This window comes from Lemur catta, chromosome 7 (genome assembly GCF_020740605.2).
Source record: "Lemur catta isolate mLemCat1 chromosome 7, mLemCat1.pri, whole genome shotgun sequence".
NCBI classification, from domain to species: domain Eukaryota; kingdom Metazoa; phylum Chordata; class Mammalia; order Primates; family Lemuridae; genus Lemur; species Lemur catta.
Genome location: NC_059134.1, coordinates 100212188 through 100227861, shown reverse-complemented (window position 1 = coordinate 100227861; position 15674 = coordinate 100212188). Strand labels below are relative to the sequence as shown.

Genomic DNA, 15674 nt, shown 5'->3' with positions numbered 1-15674 from the left:
GTGTGGGGAGAGGCTGCGGGTTGGGAATAGGAGGTGGCAGGTGGGTGGACAACAGGCCTACTCTGTTCCCACATCCCCCCCGAGCTCTGGCTGTGCTGGCTGCCCCCCACCCAGCACACACAGATCCTTCCCTGCTCCTGAGGAGTGGAACATCTTGAAGAGTAACAGCGGCAACTCCTCCACCTTCCTCAACATGGACGCTGAGTCCTAGAAATTCAAAAGTGAACAGGAGAACCTAGCCCCCCCCCCCCACCTTTGAGAACTCCCAGTCCAGTGGGAGAGGGGGGCAGACTTTAAAAGGAGCGCATGTGACACACACTAACACGTGCTGAGAAGGCCCACATAGGCAGCCACGGGCTGAGCCACTGTTGGGTGAGAGGAGGGCTTTTAAGTCCCAGTAGTTTTAGTTAGAGCCCCTCTCAAGAAAAAAACCGAAAGCTCATACACACAGATGTGCCAAATTTTGCACTCAATTTCAAGGGGTTCACAGACACACAGAAGCTCATCTGGAGGCTTTATTTTTTTTTTTTTTTTGAGACAGAGTCTCGCTGTGTTGCCCAGGCTAAAGTGAGTGCCGTGGCGTCAGCCTAGCTCACAGCAACCTCAAACTCCTGGGCTTAAGCGATCCTACTGCCTCATCCTCCCGAATAGCTGGGACTACAGGCATGCGCCACCATGCCCGGCTAATTTTTTCCATATATTTTAGTTCACCAGATAATTTCTATTTTTAGTAGAGGCGGGGTCTCGCTCTTGCTCAGGCTGGTGGAGGTCCTTTAACAGTCCACAAGGCACAGGTTAAAAACACCCAATCCAGGGAATATGGGAAGGCGTTCGCTGATAATACTGATTATAGGGGCATGGAAGCTGGGGGTCTCGCGGAGGAGGAAAACCTGCTGCATCGTCCAACACCCGATGGAGCCACGACCCCGGGGAATGCACTAGGCGGGCGCCTACTGGAGAGGAGAAAGCTGTCCACGGACAGACCGTGGGGCAGGGAACACCTCGCGCCTGGGGGAGTGCAAGCGGAGGGAGGCCGGGAGGGTCTTCCAGCTCCGGGGACGCTGGCTTAGAAGGCCTCTAGGACCTTACAGATCTGGGATCCGCTCTTCTTCACGCTAACTGTGCGACCTTGGAGGGGCGCAGGCGTAACAGGGCCACCAGAGAAGAGACCGCCACCAGCCCGACGCCGCCGCGCACCGCAGTCAGGCCCCGATCCCAGCCTTCCCATGAGCCTTTGGGGCAGGCTCCAAAGCGAACGACGGAAGCAGCCGCTCTTGGTTTCCGGCAACACGACAGCGGCTGCCAAGCGACCCGGAAGTGTTTCCATTTTGCGTCGTCGGGACTCGGTGGCTGCCGGGCTCCGGGCCGATGTACCGCGATGGGGTCGTCAAAGAAGCACCGCGGAGAGAAGGAGGCGGCCGGGACGACGGCGGCGGCCGGCACCGGGGGCGCCACCGAGCAGCCGCCTCGGCACCGGGAACACAAAAAGCATAAGCATCGGAGTGGCGGTAGTGGCGGCAGCGGCGGCGAACGACGGAAGCGGAGCCGAGAGCGTGGAAGCGAGCGCGGGAGCGGGCGGCGCGGGGCCGAGGCCGAGGCCCGGAGCAGCGCGCACGGGCGGGATCGCAGCCAGGCAGAGCCCTCTGAGCGGCGCGTGAAGCGGGAGAAGCGCGATGACGGCTACGAGGCCGGTGAGGGGCAGGTCCTGTGCAGGGGGCCGGCGTGGGGGTCCGGGGGGTGCGGGCCCACAGTGTCCGCAGAGCACCTCAGGCTCCCATTATCAACACTTATCAGTTTTACTACAGTTATTTGGCATTACATGTTGATTTTCTCTGCTAAGGTTTACGAGGACAGAAGTCTTCTGTTTTTAATTGCTGGTACATCACAAGTCCTCAATAAACGTATTGGGTGAATGAATGAAGTGGTGGTACTAGCGTGTGCAGAGGCAAGAGAAAACCTGGCGTGGGGCAAGTCGTGTAGCGCTCATGAGGCAGTAAAATAGGGGTCCAAACACGGAGAATCTGGTACTGTAGTTTAAAGAGACTTGGACTCATCCTGAGGGTAGTAGGGAGCCATGGATTTGAGTTGGGCAGTAGGTTGCTCAGACTCGTATCTTGCAAAGATCGCTGCATTGAGGACTGCATCAAAGGTGGTCAAGACTGGAGGCTGGGAAATCTGGAGGGTTCTAGACCGGCGTGAAGGCTGCCTGCACTGAGGCCGCAGCAGTGAGTTGGAGAAAAGTGGACAGATTGAAGAAGTGTTTTGGAGGAGGAATTAACAGAACCTAGTGCTTGAATGAGGGAGAGCAGAAGAAGGGAAAGAGGATGACTCCTTGAATTTTGGCTTGAACAGCTAGGTGGGTGGTGATGTCATCTACTGGGATTGAGGAGCTGAGAAGCAGATTTGGGGGGCAGATAGATAATGCATTCATTTTTGGAGAGTGTTGAGGTTGATGTGCATGGGAGCCATGAGTATTTAGCGGCCAGTGAAGCCACCTGAGAGAATGTGGAGTGAAAGGCTGGGGTCAGGAATAGAACCCAAGAAATGCCAGTATTTTAGTAGTGGGCAGAGGAAGATGCTACAAAAAAGGAGATAGTCAAAAAGGCAGGAAAACCAGAGGATTTTGTGTCTTGGGATCTGTGGGAAGAGACTATAGTTAGTAGGAAGCAGCGATCAACAGTCTCACACCACAGAAGGTTGAGCAAAATCAGAACTGAAAAGAATCCATTGCAAAAAATAAGGAAGCTGGTGACCTTGGAGAGAGCCTAGAGAGGTTGGACTCCAGGGCCCAGGTGGAGAGAGGAACCTTTAGGATAAAGAAGGAGGAGGTGGGATGTGGATTGGGGAGACAGGAAAGGAAGAGCTCATGGTGGCGGCTGGTCGAAGGACCTCCATCAGATTGTGTCCAGCTCCTCTCTGTGGTGTTGAGTGATGTGCTGTTTGTGAGGTGGATGAGGAAGTCCAAAATGCTTATTTATCTCTGTCCCCAACATCCAGCACAGAGGAGACACCTAAAAGTGTTTCTTGACTGCATGAATTGTACAGAGGACATAGTCATGCTACTAGCATATTCCCTCATTCCCTGCCCTGTGGGAAGGAACAGACATAGAAGTGGCTGACCGTGCTGTGGAGTTCAGGGGAAAGCACTTAATTCTGATCGGTAATTGAATAGGGCTTCATGAGGGACATAGTGTTTGATCTTTGCATTTGGATAGGATTTTGTTAATAAGAGTAAGATCAGCGAGAGCAGTTTAGGTTGAAGACACAGAATATACAAAAGTGGCGCGAGCAGCCTGGGCACTTGTAGTCCCAGCTAATGAGGAGGCTGAGGTGGGAGGATTGTGTGAGGCCAGGAGTTCAAGACCAGCCTGGGAAACATAGCAAGACTCTGTCTCTTCCAAAAAATAAAAAAGTAGAGAGGGCAAGGTGAAAGCTGCAAGAAGTTGGAAGTCGGACCTCTTGGGTCAGGAAAGGAAGAGGCAGGGCTCTGAGACTGGACTAAGGGCTAAGGCAGGAAGAGCTGCTGGGGAGCTCAGGTGGAAGAAGGCTACTGTTCTCTGGTGTCTCAGCAGGCCCGGGTGCTGGTGAGGTGCCCTCATCTTTGACCTTGCAGCTAGAGCCAATGGTGCTGGCTTCTTGGCCTTGTGTTCAGCTCCTGAGCCGTGCTTCTTCTTGTTCTAGCTGCCAGCTCCAAAACTAGCTCAGGAGATGCCTCCTCACTCAGCATCGAAGAGACCAAGTGAGTACCGTCTCTCTTATGTTTCTTCTGAAGACAGGTGGCTTCTGGGGCAGCCCCTGCGGAGGCTTTCTCACACCACTGATTGGAGTTAGAAAGGCCATATCAGTCATCTCAGCCAGCCTTTGAGTTACAGGAGAGGAAGCCAAGATCTAAGAGAAAGGCGGCCTTTGCTGGTTAGGACAGGCCAGGCCTAGCACCCGTGCTCCCTGCTCGGAGGCCAGTGCCCTTCTGAATTCCTTAGGCCGCCTGAGTCAGGCCCTGTGTTTGGAACCCTTAGGACCACTCATTTCCACTCTGTTTTGCTTCCTCTCCATCCAGGAATGTACTTGACACCCATTTCTTTGACAGCCCCTAACACTTGTGTCTTGTCCTTAGCAAACTCCGTGCAAAGTTGGGGCTGAAACCCTTGGAGGTCAATGCTGTCAAGAAGGGTGAGTATATGGCCGAGGATGGGGTTTGGGTGAGGGCAAGAGGCCATCTGAAGGGGTCTTTGAAGAAAGTGGGGTTAGAGTGCAGATTCAGCACCATTTATTGATCTTGTGCATGCTTATTTGCCAGAAGGCACGAGGTCCTTCCTTGCTGTCACAGTGGGGATCTGGGACTCTACTTGCTGAGTTGAAGCACTTGGCCATCGCATACTCACCCTCGGAGGTGGCATTCGATGGGCCGAGGGATGTGCACAGTTGCTGCACTGGGCTGTGCAGGGGTTGATCTGTTATTTTTCTTCAGTGTGTGATTTGAGGGGCTATGGAGGACACAGAGAATCCTGTCTTGTGTGGGGTGACATGGAAGTGTGGGGACACAGTGGGAGTAGGGAGGTGCAGGAATTTTCCCTCCCTCTCCTGGCCCCTTCTGGCCCACTGAGCTGGAAGGGGGCAGGGTGAGTGGCTCCCTCCTCTCCCACCAGCCATGGGCGGGTATAGCCTCACGTCTGGGCCCCCCTTCCAGAGGCGGGCACCAAGGAGGAGCCCGTGACAGCTGATGTCATCAACCCCATGGCCTTGCGACAGCGCGAGGAACTACGGGAGAAGCTGGCGGCTGCCAAAGAAAAGCGACTGCTGAACCAAAAGCTGGGGTGAGGGGGTCCCGGCCAGGGTGGGCAAGGGTAGCGCTGAGGGAGCTGCCGTCTTTGACTGCCTCTTGAGTTGGGATTGGGTAAGCATGAGCTGGGCTCCCAGAGTGTCACTTTTCTTCCATGGTCAGGAAGATAAAGACACTAGGGGAGGATGACCCCTGGCTGGACGACACTGCGGCCTGGATCGAGAGGAGCCGGCAGCTGCAGAAGGAGAAGGACCTGGCAGAGAAGAGGGTGAGTGACTGGGCAGCTTGGGGTGGTTGCCAAGTGCCTCTGGTGGCCTGACTAGGCAGCGAGGCAGGAGACTGACCTGTGGGAGGTGATGTGGGGCTTAGAGAGTAGGAGGTCTGTGGTCAGTGGCATCTGCTTTGGGCTCTCAGCAGCTTGCCTGTAAGGCCTGCTGTTTCTGTACTCCCACTTGGTAGAGCCCCGAGTGTTTTCTTGTGATGCTGAGTAGTCTGAGATCATAGGTCACTCCCTCCCTGTCTCACAGGCCAAGCTGCTGGAGGAGATGGACCAAGAGTTTGGAGTCAGCACTCTGGTGGAGGAGGAGTTTGGGCAGAGGCGGCAGGTGAGGCTGTAGCACTGGGAGGTTGGTGGAGGCGGCACTGGTGGCCTTGGTGCTGGGATCCCAGGGTTGGGTAGATTGGGGTTGGTGACTCAGCTGGACCTTCCCTCATAGGACCTGTACAGTGCCCGGGACCTGCAGGGCCTCACTGTGGAGCATGCCATAGATTCCTTTCGAGAAGGGGAGACCGTGATCCTCACCCTCAAGGACAAAGGTGAGCTGAGCTGGGTCCTCTGGCTGGGGGCACAGGCACCGCTGAATCAAGGGCACGTGTGAATGGCCACTGTCTCTGCCCTGTGCCCAGGTGTGCTACAGGAGGAGGAGGATGTGCTGGTGAACGTGAACCTGGTGGATAAAGAGCGGGCAGAGAAAAACGTAGAGCTGCGAAAGAAGAAGCCCGACTACCTGCCCTATGCAGAGGACGAGAGCGTGGACGACTTGGCACAGGCATGCCCTGGGTTGGGTGGGCAGCTGGGGCCCAGGGCATTGGGAGTGGGGGCTACAAAGAGAGGGTGGCTCCATGGCTTTTCAGCATCAGCCTGTGTCCCAACCCATACCTCTTGCCTTGCAGCAAAAACCTCGCTCTATCCTGTCCAAGTACGATGAGGAGCTCGAGGGGGAGCGGCCGCACTGCTTCCGCTTGGAGCAGGGCGGCATGGCCGATGGCGTCCGGGAGCGAGAGCTGGAAGAGATCCGGGCCAAGCTGCGGCTGCAAGCTCAGTCCCTGAGCACAGTGGGACCCCGGCTGGCCTCTGAGTACCTCACGCCTGAGGAGATGGTGAGCCCTCCCCTGCTTTGGGGTGGTGATTCTCCCTCCCCTTGGGTCACGAGCTGCCCGCGTGGGCAGAGGAGGGAGGGTGATTAGTATTCACGTTCATGAAGTGCTTGGCCTTGTGGGTGGGCGGTAAATGGCAGCCCGGGGGAGTTGCGGGGTGTAGATGGAACAGGGGCTGTTGAGCCATATGGGCCCGAGTTTGTGTTCAGCTCTGCCATGCTGCCAGCTTGTGACTTGGGTAAGTCATTTAACTGTGAGCCTGGGGTGGCGCATCTGAAATATCAGTGATAAGAGCCACCTCCTGAGGTTGCTGCGAGGATTAGTAGTAACGGGGGTAAATGGCAACTGTACGGGCATGTGTGGATTTCGCACGTGGAGTGACTGTGGGAACACAGCGTAGGCAGCTGGCGCGGTAGGTGTCTTGGCCAAGTGGGTAAGAGCAGGACTCTGGGGCGGGACTGCTGAGGTTCCCAGCCCTGACCTCCTGCTGAAGAGCTAGGTGACCTTGCACCAGGTACTTAACCTCTGCATGCCTCAGTTTCCTCACCTCATAAGCGGGATGACACTTTCAGCCACCTTAGGTGTTGATCATGTACAGGAAGTGCTTCAGATGGTGGCTGGCACAGAGTCACACTAAAGCATTCACCCTTGTGGGACTATGGCTGGCCCAACTGCGCCCCTTCCCCACCTTATGTCTCTCCTCGCTTCCCCTCAGGTGACCTTTAAAAAGACCAAACGGCGAGTGAAGAAAATCCGCAAGAAGGAGAAGGAGGTGGTAGTGCGGGCAGATGACTTGCTGCCTCTTGGGGACCAGACTCAAGATGGGGACTTCGGTTCCAGGTGGGCTCGGACACGGTGGTGGGGTGTGAGGGCTGGGCCAGGCTGGCCTAGGGGCCAGTGCTCACTGGAGAGCCTCCTTCCCCCAGACTGCGGGGCCGGGGCCGGCGCCGAGTGCCCGAGGTGGAGGAGGAGGTCCAGGATGAGGAAGAAAAGGAGCCCACGTCCCAGCCCCCACCATCGGATGACACTCGCGTGGAGAACATGGACATCAGTGATGAGGGTGAGGGGCCCAGCCAGAGGAGGCAGGGACAGGAGTTTGGGGTGCAGGGAGGTGGTCTGAGCAGGCATCCCCTGTGTTTCCCTTAGAGGAGGGTGGCGCTTCGCCATCAGGGTCCCCGGAGGCGCTGGAGGAGGACGAGGCAGAGCTGGAGCTGCAGAAGCAGCTGGAGAAGGGGCGCCGGCTGCGGCAGCTGCAACAGCTGCGAGACAGCGGTGAGAAGGTGAGGCTGGGTGCTGGCGGGCCAGGGGGACCCGCGTGTCTGTGGCAGCCTGTCCTTGTGTGCACCTGTGTTGTAGGCAACAGCCACATTCCCATTTGAAGTCTCTTTTCCGTGTAATGTCATGTTGTGAGCAGGTTTCTAGATTTCTGTGGTGTTTTCACCTTAAGGTGCTTGTTTTAGTGGTTGGAGCCTTGCGTCTCCTCTTTCCTCCTGTGAATATTTGTTGATGGCTGCCACGAGGACAGCATTATTCTCGGGCTGGGGGTCACTGGTGAAGAGGACAGCCAAGGGGCCCTGTGCTCATGGAGCTGACTTTCTAGTGTGTTGTTGGGCGGCAGCAGTGACCTGGTGAAGACAGGAAACAGTCACTTCTGATAGTGATGAGAGTTGGGTAGACAAAAAACCAGGATGACATGAGAGAGTAGTGGGAGGGTTGGGATCTTTGATGGGATGTTCAAGGAAGATCTTTCAAAGGGTGACATTTAAGCTGAGACTTGAGTGACACAAGGAGCCAAACTTGCAGAGATTGGGGGTAGAGGTAGAGGGGACGGCAGTGTCTTCAGGAGAAATGACCTTAGTGTTCCAGATAGGCTGGAGCAGAGAGTGAGGGGCGGTGGTGTGAGCTGAGGTGGAGATTTGGTGGGGCTGGTATCCGGGGTAGGGGTTGGTGGGGGAGGCACTCGAGGCCACGGTCATCACCGACCTCACAGGGCACTTAGTGTGCCGGGTGCTGCTCTGGTGCTTTATGTGTATTGATTCATTTAATCCTCACAGCAATGCCCTGTGAGGAAGTTTCCTTTGTTTTCATTTTATAGATGAGGAAACTGAGGCATAGGCATTAGGCAAGGTGGCAGAACTGAGATTTGAACAGCTTGACTCCAGAGGCCGCATTTTTAACCCTACACTTCCCACCTAGGGAGACAGGAGCTTGAGAGGAGAGAGCCCGGAGGGAGCCCCAGTGCCCACCATGTCGGGTAGAGGTGGGGACTCCTGCAGGGGAGTCGGAGAAGCAGCAGCCCCTGAGGTGCAGGAGGGAAGCTGCAGGAATGAGGCCTCAGGAGCCAGGAAAGGGTTTTGAGGTGAGGGAGTGAGGAGGTGAAGTCAGATTTGACATGGCAGAAGCAGTTCTGGTGGATTCCAGAGGACTGGGAAGATAGGGAGTGAGGAAGTGAGGGCAGCGGCTGGGACAGTTCCTTAGAGCAGGATGGGGCACACTTCTGTTGGGGGACCAGATGGTCAACCTGTGAGGTCTAAGGCCTTATGGGTTCTGTTGAAGCTACTCAGGTGCTCTGCCATGGTAGGGAGAGCAGCCACAGACCATGTTTAAATGAATAGGTCAGGTTCTAATAAAACTTTATTTATAAGAACAGGTGGTGGGCCATAGTTTGCCCAGCCTGACTCTAAAGAGGAACAGAGAAATGGAGCAACAGGCTGAAGGGGTGTGAGTTGAAGGAGGTTTTTCTTTTTCAAATCTGATGGTTGGTAGCATCAGCTTTTAAAAATTATATCCAAGAATCATAGAGGATTGTAAAGGTCATGTAGCCCATGGGACCAGTGATATAATGTGGAAGTGAGCATATAGATAGGATTTAAAGCCATGGGATTGGCTGGAGTCACCAAGAGAGTGAGGCTAGATAAAGAAGAGAAGAGACATAGGTTTCAGTAAAGCGTTTAAAAAGAAAGAAAATATATGCACATGTATATACATGAAAAATAAGAAGGGGATCCTACTTAAAAAAAAAAAAGAAAGAAAAGAACTTAGGGTCCCAGGAGAAGAGGTGGAGAAAGTGCACGTGACGAAGGTAAAAGAACAGAATGTGTCATCCTGGAAGCCCTGTATGGAAAGGGCCGTAAGAGGAAGATAGTGATCAGCTGTGACCAATGCTACAGAGAATTGGGATATTAAGAGGATGAATGGCGGTGGCTCACGCCTGTAATCCCAGCACTCTGGGAGGCTGAGGGGGGAGGATCGCTTGAGCTCAGGAGTTTGAAACCAGTCTAAGCAAGATTGAGGCCCTGTCTCTACAAAAAATAGAAACATTAGCTGGGCATGGTAGCACATGCCTGTAGTCCCAGCTACTTGGGAGGCTGAGGCAGGAGGATCGCTTGAGCCCAGGAGCTGGAGGCTGCTGTGAGCTCTGTTCTGGTGACGCCGCTGCACTCTAGCCAGGGTGACAGAGCGAGACCCTGCCTCCAGAAAAAAGAAATTGGGTTTGTACCTCACACCTTAGAGAACTTTAAAGTAAAAACTTAACATTTTAAAAGAAAATTAAGGAAGTTTTGTTTGTGACTTTCTGGTAGGAAAGATTTTTTAAGATATAAATGTAAAGCATAAACCTTGAAGGAAAAATGCTAACATTAAACTATATAGAAATTAAGAATTTAAGGTTTTTTTGTTTTTTTTATGAAAGATACAAAGAAGAACGTGAAAAGACAGGCCAGAAGGAGAAGATAATTTGCGCATATACACAGCCAAGCACTGGATGGTGTCAAGAATATACAGGGACAAAAGAGATCAACAAAACAGAAAAATAGGCAGAGACTTGGGCAGTTCCCGGAAGAGGAAGGCTAGATGCAGGGGAACTGAGCCGAAACAATGCTGTGCTGTGTCACACCCACGCAATTCAGCAGAAATGTCAAAGTCTGACAGTGAGGATGAGGGAGGACGTGGAAGACCAGAATTCTTAGGCATGCTGTCACACTCACGTGTGAGTGGCCACAGGAGTGGATCTAACCAGATTGGCAGATTGGGAGGACAGTGCGTGATCCGGGGCCCGCCCACATCCCACTCCCAGGCAGTCCCCCAGGTGCACCCAGAGACAGGCATCAGATGGCTCGTAGCTGCAGTTTGTGATAACAGAAAAAGTCCATCCTCAGCGGGCCGGATAACTAGATCCAGGTACATTCATATCATGTATAGGCACTCATGGCAGGATTAACCTTAAAGATATATGTTTTTAAAGAAGCAAATCATAGAAGAATCATACAGTGTGATTTAGATTATGTAACACTTTAAAAATGCATGACTCAATAACTCTGGTCAGGGTGCAGTCCTTATGTGGTGACATTGTAAAGACAAGCTGGCGAATCATGACCCCCAATGTGTCGGGCTTGGGAGCGAGTTAGCAGTGTTGTTTGTCAGCTGGCCGTGGGGACGTGCATGCTGGTTTGGTTATTATTTAGGAAAACATGTGTGTGTTAGGTATGTCCCTTTGTGTTTCTGATGAAGTTCATTAAAAAATACCCATAATGAAATGGAGGGGGGGTGCAGAAGTGGACATGGTGACTAGAAACTTCTCTGAGGTGTTTTTTGTCATGGGGGCTGTAGGGTTGAGGGAGAATGGTTTTAAAAGATGGAAGATACTAGATAATCCTTGTGCATGTGGCCAGGCATCTGCCGAGACAGGAGGGAAGGTGGAGGGTGCGGCTGCCCTGTGCGTGGGTTGCCAGTTTTCGAGTTGGTAGTGCAGGGAGGTTCTTTTCTCGCGGCGCCTGCTTTCTGTGTGAAGTGGAAAACGAGAAGCTGGCCTGTGGGAAGTCAAGAGAGTGGGCCTTCTGGCTGCCCTGTGACCTCAGGGAAGAGGTTCTGGAAGAAATGCTATTTACACTGGGTCCTGAAACAAGAGCTAGTCAGGGGAGGATCGGGTGGCAGGAGGGACCCTGGAGGAAGGTACGTGGGGCTGAGGTAGGTAGTGTTTCGAGGGGCTTTGGAGAGGGTCAGCAGAGGCCTGGTCAGGGAGGGCTGTGTAGGATTTTGGATGTTAATTCTAAGGGCAGTAGGGAGCCATGGACAGGTTTAGAGCAGAGGAATGACCTAGTGAGATAGTTGCAGAGTGGAAAATGGCCTGGGGGCATCAGAGAGGAAGTGGGGAACGGTTGGGGGTCCATTGTGGCTGTGGGAATGGCTTATCTTGCTGCCACCAGGAGGACCCTTGGGTTCCTGGGTCTCAATGGCATCACCCCAGAAACTTCCGGGTTTGCCCACAGCTGCTCCCTCCCCCAGGTGGTGGAGATTGTGAAGAAGCTGGAGTCTCACCAGCGGGGCTGGGAGGAGGATGAGGACCCTGAGCGGAAGGGGGCCATCGTGTTCAATGCCACGTCCGAGTTCTGTCGCACCCTGGGGGAGATCCCTACCTACGGACTGGCCGGCAACCGCGGGGAGCAGGAGGAGCTCATGGTGGGTCCTAGGCGTCTGTCCTTGAGCCTCAGTGCTCAGGTGGGGTGGGCTGGTGGGGCCGGCGCTGTCCAGGCCGACCCTGGTCTTTTGTCCCCCAGGACTTTGAACGGGACGAGGAGCGCTCGGCTAATGGGGGCTCCGAATCGGACGGCGAGGAGAACATTGGCTGGAGCACAGTCAACCTGGATGAAGAGAAGCAGCAGCAGGATGTGAGGAGGCTGCGCCCCAGTGGGGTGGGGGCTCAGGTTGGGGACGGAGCGCCTGGCAAGTTTTTCAGTGTCCCAGAGCCTCAGCCTCCTGGTCTGTGGAATGGGCTCTGTGGACCTCGCTCGGGTTGTTTAGGATTAAACGAGGGGAGTTGCAGGGGGCCTGGCGCCTGCTAACCCCCAACCTGTGTCATCCCCAGTTCTCCGCCTCCTCCACCACCATCCTGGACGAGGAACCCATCGTGAATAGGGGGCTGGCGGCCGCCCTGCTCCTGTGTCAGAACAAAGGTGAGGAGCCCAGGGCAGCACGAGCCCTGACAGGGCCTGCACGCTGTGGGCGCCTGTGGGCGAGGCAGGTACGGGCAGGGCCTCAGGTTGCGTCGGCTGCCTCTGTGTCTCAGTCCCGGTTCCCTGAGCCACTCCTCCCCCTCCACCCTGGGAATGGGGTCACAGTAGTGTCTGTCTGTCTGCTCTGCCAGGAAGGAGTCGGGGGAGTGGAAACTTCTGGCTTCTGCACAGAAGGGCCCTGGTATTAAGATGCCAGCTCTGCCGTGTACTCGGCCAGCGCCCTGGTGAGGGCTGATTTCTGAGTGTCTCTGCTCTCCCTGTGGAGCGGGCCTGTCGCATTTCCTCCCGTGGCATGCTGGCCCCGTAGTGCCCGCTGGCTGCTGGGGCCACAGGCCTTCGCCTCCTCAGGCTGCCCTGGAGCTGTGCTTCTGAGCGGTTGGGTAGCCTGGAGTCTCACATCTGTCCCCAGGGCTGCTGGAGACCACTGTGCAGAAGGTGGCCCGAGTGAAGGCCCCCAACAAGTCCCTGCCCTCAGCGGTGTACTGCATCGAGGACAAGATGTGAGTGTGGTGGGCGTGTTGGGGCCACGGGGCCTGTGCCAGCTTGGGGCTGCCAGGACACAGCAGCCAGGCAGCGGCTCACACCGAGGCCCCTCTGTCTCATGCCAGGGCCATCGATGACAAGTACAGCCGGCGGGAGGAGTACCGTGGCTTTACCCAGGACTTCAAGGAGAAGGATGGCTACAAGCCTGATGTTAAGATTGAGTACGTGGATGAGACAGGCCGGAAACTCACACCCAAGGAGGTGAGCTGGGCCCTTTGCAGACGTGGCCTGGCCAGGTGCCCCTGGGTCAAGAAGAGGATGGAGCCCTGGGCTTCCCACCGGCTGCGGGGCCTAGCAAAGTATTGGAACCACTGCCTTGGTTTCTGTATCTGGTGGGCACAGCAGTCCCCTCACAAGCCTGGCAGGGGGGTCAGGCAGGTGCCTTGGTACCTCTGCCGCCTGCCACAGCCTGAACCCCCTCACTGGCTCTCATCATTCTGGTGGACAGCATCCAGGCCCTTCCCCAACTGGCCCCCAGTGCTGGCTGGGAGCCTCAAAGGCCACCACCCTCCTGTGCCCCACCCCACGAGCGCTCTCTCCCACACACCTCCTGGTTTGCCTCCCTTCAGCCCCTGCCCCTGGCACTGGGTTGGGTGAATCGATACCCCCCACCCTGTTGTGAAGCTCCTTGTGGGCACAGGTGGCCCTGGTCCCACCCAAGGTCCCTGCAGCTCTCAGCTCGTGCTCTGTGTCCCCAGGCTTTCCGGCAGCTGTCCCACCGCTTCCACGGGAAGGGCTCAGGCAAGATGAAGACAGAGCGGCGGATGAAGAAGCTGGATGAGGAGGCGGTGGGTGCCCTTGGGGATACGGCGGGGCTTTGACTGGCAGGTGCTGGGGCTGACTGGCACACTGGGGCCTGCTCCTGCTGTGCTGACTGGTCCCTGACCCCACAGCTCCTAAAGAAGATGAGCTCCAGTGACACGCCCCTGGGCACCGTGGCTTTGCTCCAGGAGAAGCAAAAGGCCCAGAAGACTCCGTACATCGTGCTCAGTGGCAGCGGCAAGAGCATGAACGCGTGAGTAGGCGCGAGGGTGGGCAGGGGTGGGGTGGCGAGGCCTGTGCCCCCTTCTCCGCAGGCTCACGTCCCTCTTCTCTCTGCAGGAACACTATCACCAAGTGAAGCTGACTTCTCTTCCAGTCCTCTCCCCAACTTTAATATTAAATAAAGTTCCCTCATTTTTTCCTCCCTGGTCATGGTGCTGATTCCAGAGTTGGACCCGGGAGGAAGGGCAGGCAGTGCCCTCAGGCAGGCTGGGCCCTGCACTGACGGTCAGCTGTGTGACCTCAGGCAAGTCACTAAACCTCTCTGAGCCTCAGTTCCACCATTTATACAGTCAAGACACCTCTGCTTTATGGGCTGTTTTGTGCGGATTGGATGTGCTCCTTCATTCATTCATTCATCCATCCACTCACTTACTCTGGTGGAAATGAGACATGAGCAAGATGGGAAGATCCCTGAGCACGTGTGGTTGAGGGGTGGCCTCTGCTGGGGGAGACCCAGCTAGCGGATGACACGAGTAACTAAAGAGGATGACGGGAGAGAACTAGCCCGGACCCTTGAGACAGTCCACCTGGACCCTGCGCCCCAGCCGGCCCCGGAGAAGCCAGTTGGTTTACTTCCCCCGAGTCCCCACCCAGCGAGGTAACCAGGTCCTGGTTGTTGGGTCACGCCTTCTCTGTAGGGCCAGCTTTCTGGTAAGAACTGGAAGGTGTTTTTAGAGACTGTCACCCTGGTTTGTCCCAGCTTCCAGGGCCACACGAGTCACTGCCTTGTCATCTCTTCTGGTCAGAGAGTCCAGGACGGCCTAGTCTGGCAGGGCAGGGACTGGGCTGTGGAGGGCAGCGGTGCCATCTCCTGCGCTCACTCTCCCGGGCTGCCTGCGTCTGCGTCCAGCGGCGTGGACACTGTGCTTGGTGTGTGTCGCCCCGGCTGGAGTCCTCAGAGAACTTGTGGGGAGGGCTGTGCCCAGGCCTCTGGGGAGATGTGCCCACATGATGCCACCAGGAAAGATGGGATTCCTCGGACTGGGCTTTATGAAGGAAGCTTGACCCAGCTGCTGGGGGACATGCAGGAGCCCTGAATCGATGCAAAGATGACAGTGGCCTCCTTGGAGTCTTGGAAGCCGGCTCCCTTCCTCACATACACCTAAACCCACACCCAGATACGTTGCAGATGGGTCATGAATTTTAAAATCAAAAAATGAAACAAAAAAATAAATTTAAGAAAATGGTGAGCTTTAAAAAATAATCATGATCCTGTTCCTCAAAGTCAGGAGGCCAAAAAAACAATACATACGTACATACATATAAATAATCTTGGGGTGAGAAAAATGTAAGCAAGGGGCAAAACTCAGTTGCCTCAAACCATTGGTATTTGGCGATGCAGTTTCTGTATGGCAAAAAAAATAGTGCCACAAAGCCAAGTCAAGCCAATTTATTGCGTGCTTTATCTCCCCTTGTTTGACATCTGATTCTGATACTAGTATTTTCACTTTGGCTGCTTCCCCAGTTAACTTAGGAAGGGGTCCTTGGGGTGGGCTTGGCGTGTCCAGGCTGGGTGAAGGATTTGGGCCATTCCTCCCAAATGCCTACGAGGTGCTTTGGGTGGTGGCCGGGCAGTCCAGTGTCCCTGGCGTGGGATGGAGACCGTGGCCGAGTGTTGAAGCTCACACCTTATTGTCTATAGGAAATGGCCCTATTAGGAAATTGTCACGGCCACTGTCACAGCCAGAAACAACCAAGGCCTGGTCTAGAGCCAAGGTGGACCCAGGTGAGGACACACCAGGCTTGGCCCCAGGAGGGGCCCTAGTAACAGGGCAGATGAGCCAGGGTGCAGAAGGGCCCCCCAAAGGCTCCCTGAGGGGCCTCCAGGAAGCCGCCTGGTTGGTGCTGCCTGCTAGCTTCCTGTGTGCGTCCTGTGGCTCTGGGTCCCCAGGCTGGGGACTTGCTCTGCTCTGCCCTGA

The 15674-nt window shown here is 55.3% G+C and overlaps 1 protein-coding gene across 1 annotated transcript; it reads left to right on the top strand.

Moving 5' to 3' along the window:
* Nucleotides 1–1291: 1291 nt before the first annotated feature.
* SART1 (spliceosome associated factor 1, recruiter of U4/U6.U5 tri-snRNP) lies at nucleotides 1292–13897 on the top strand. Its single transcript, XM_045555870.1, has 20 exons — nucleotides 1292–1691; nucleotides 3682–3739; nucleotides 4115–4170; nucleotides 4688–4814; nucleotides 4943–5048; nucleotides 5308–5385; nucleotides 5497–5596; nucleotides 5687–5829; nucleotides 5954–6160; nucleotides 6873–6997; nucleotides 7084–7217; nucleotides 7304–7437; nucleotides 11441–11614; nucleotides 11713–11823; nucleotides 12021–12108; nucleotides 12578–12668; nucleotides 12777–12912; nucleotides 13410–13499; nucleotides 13605–13726; nucleotides 13813–13897. Exons 1-20 carry the CDS (start codon nucleotides 1379–1381, stop codon nucleotides 13829–13831), a joined length of 2412 nt encoding a protein of 803 aa, XP_045411826.1. The 5' UTR covers nucleotides 1292–1378; the 3' UTR covers nucleotides 13832–13897.
* Nucleotides 13898–15674: the final 1777 nt, after the last annotated feature.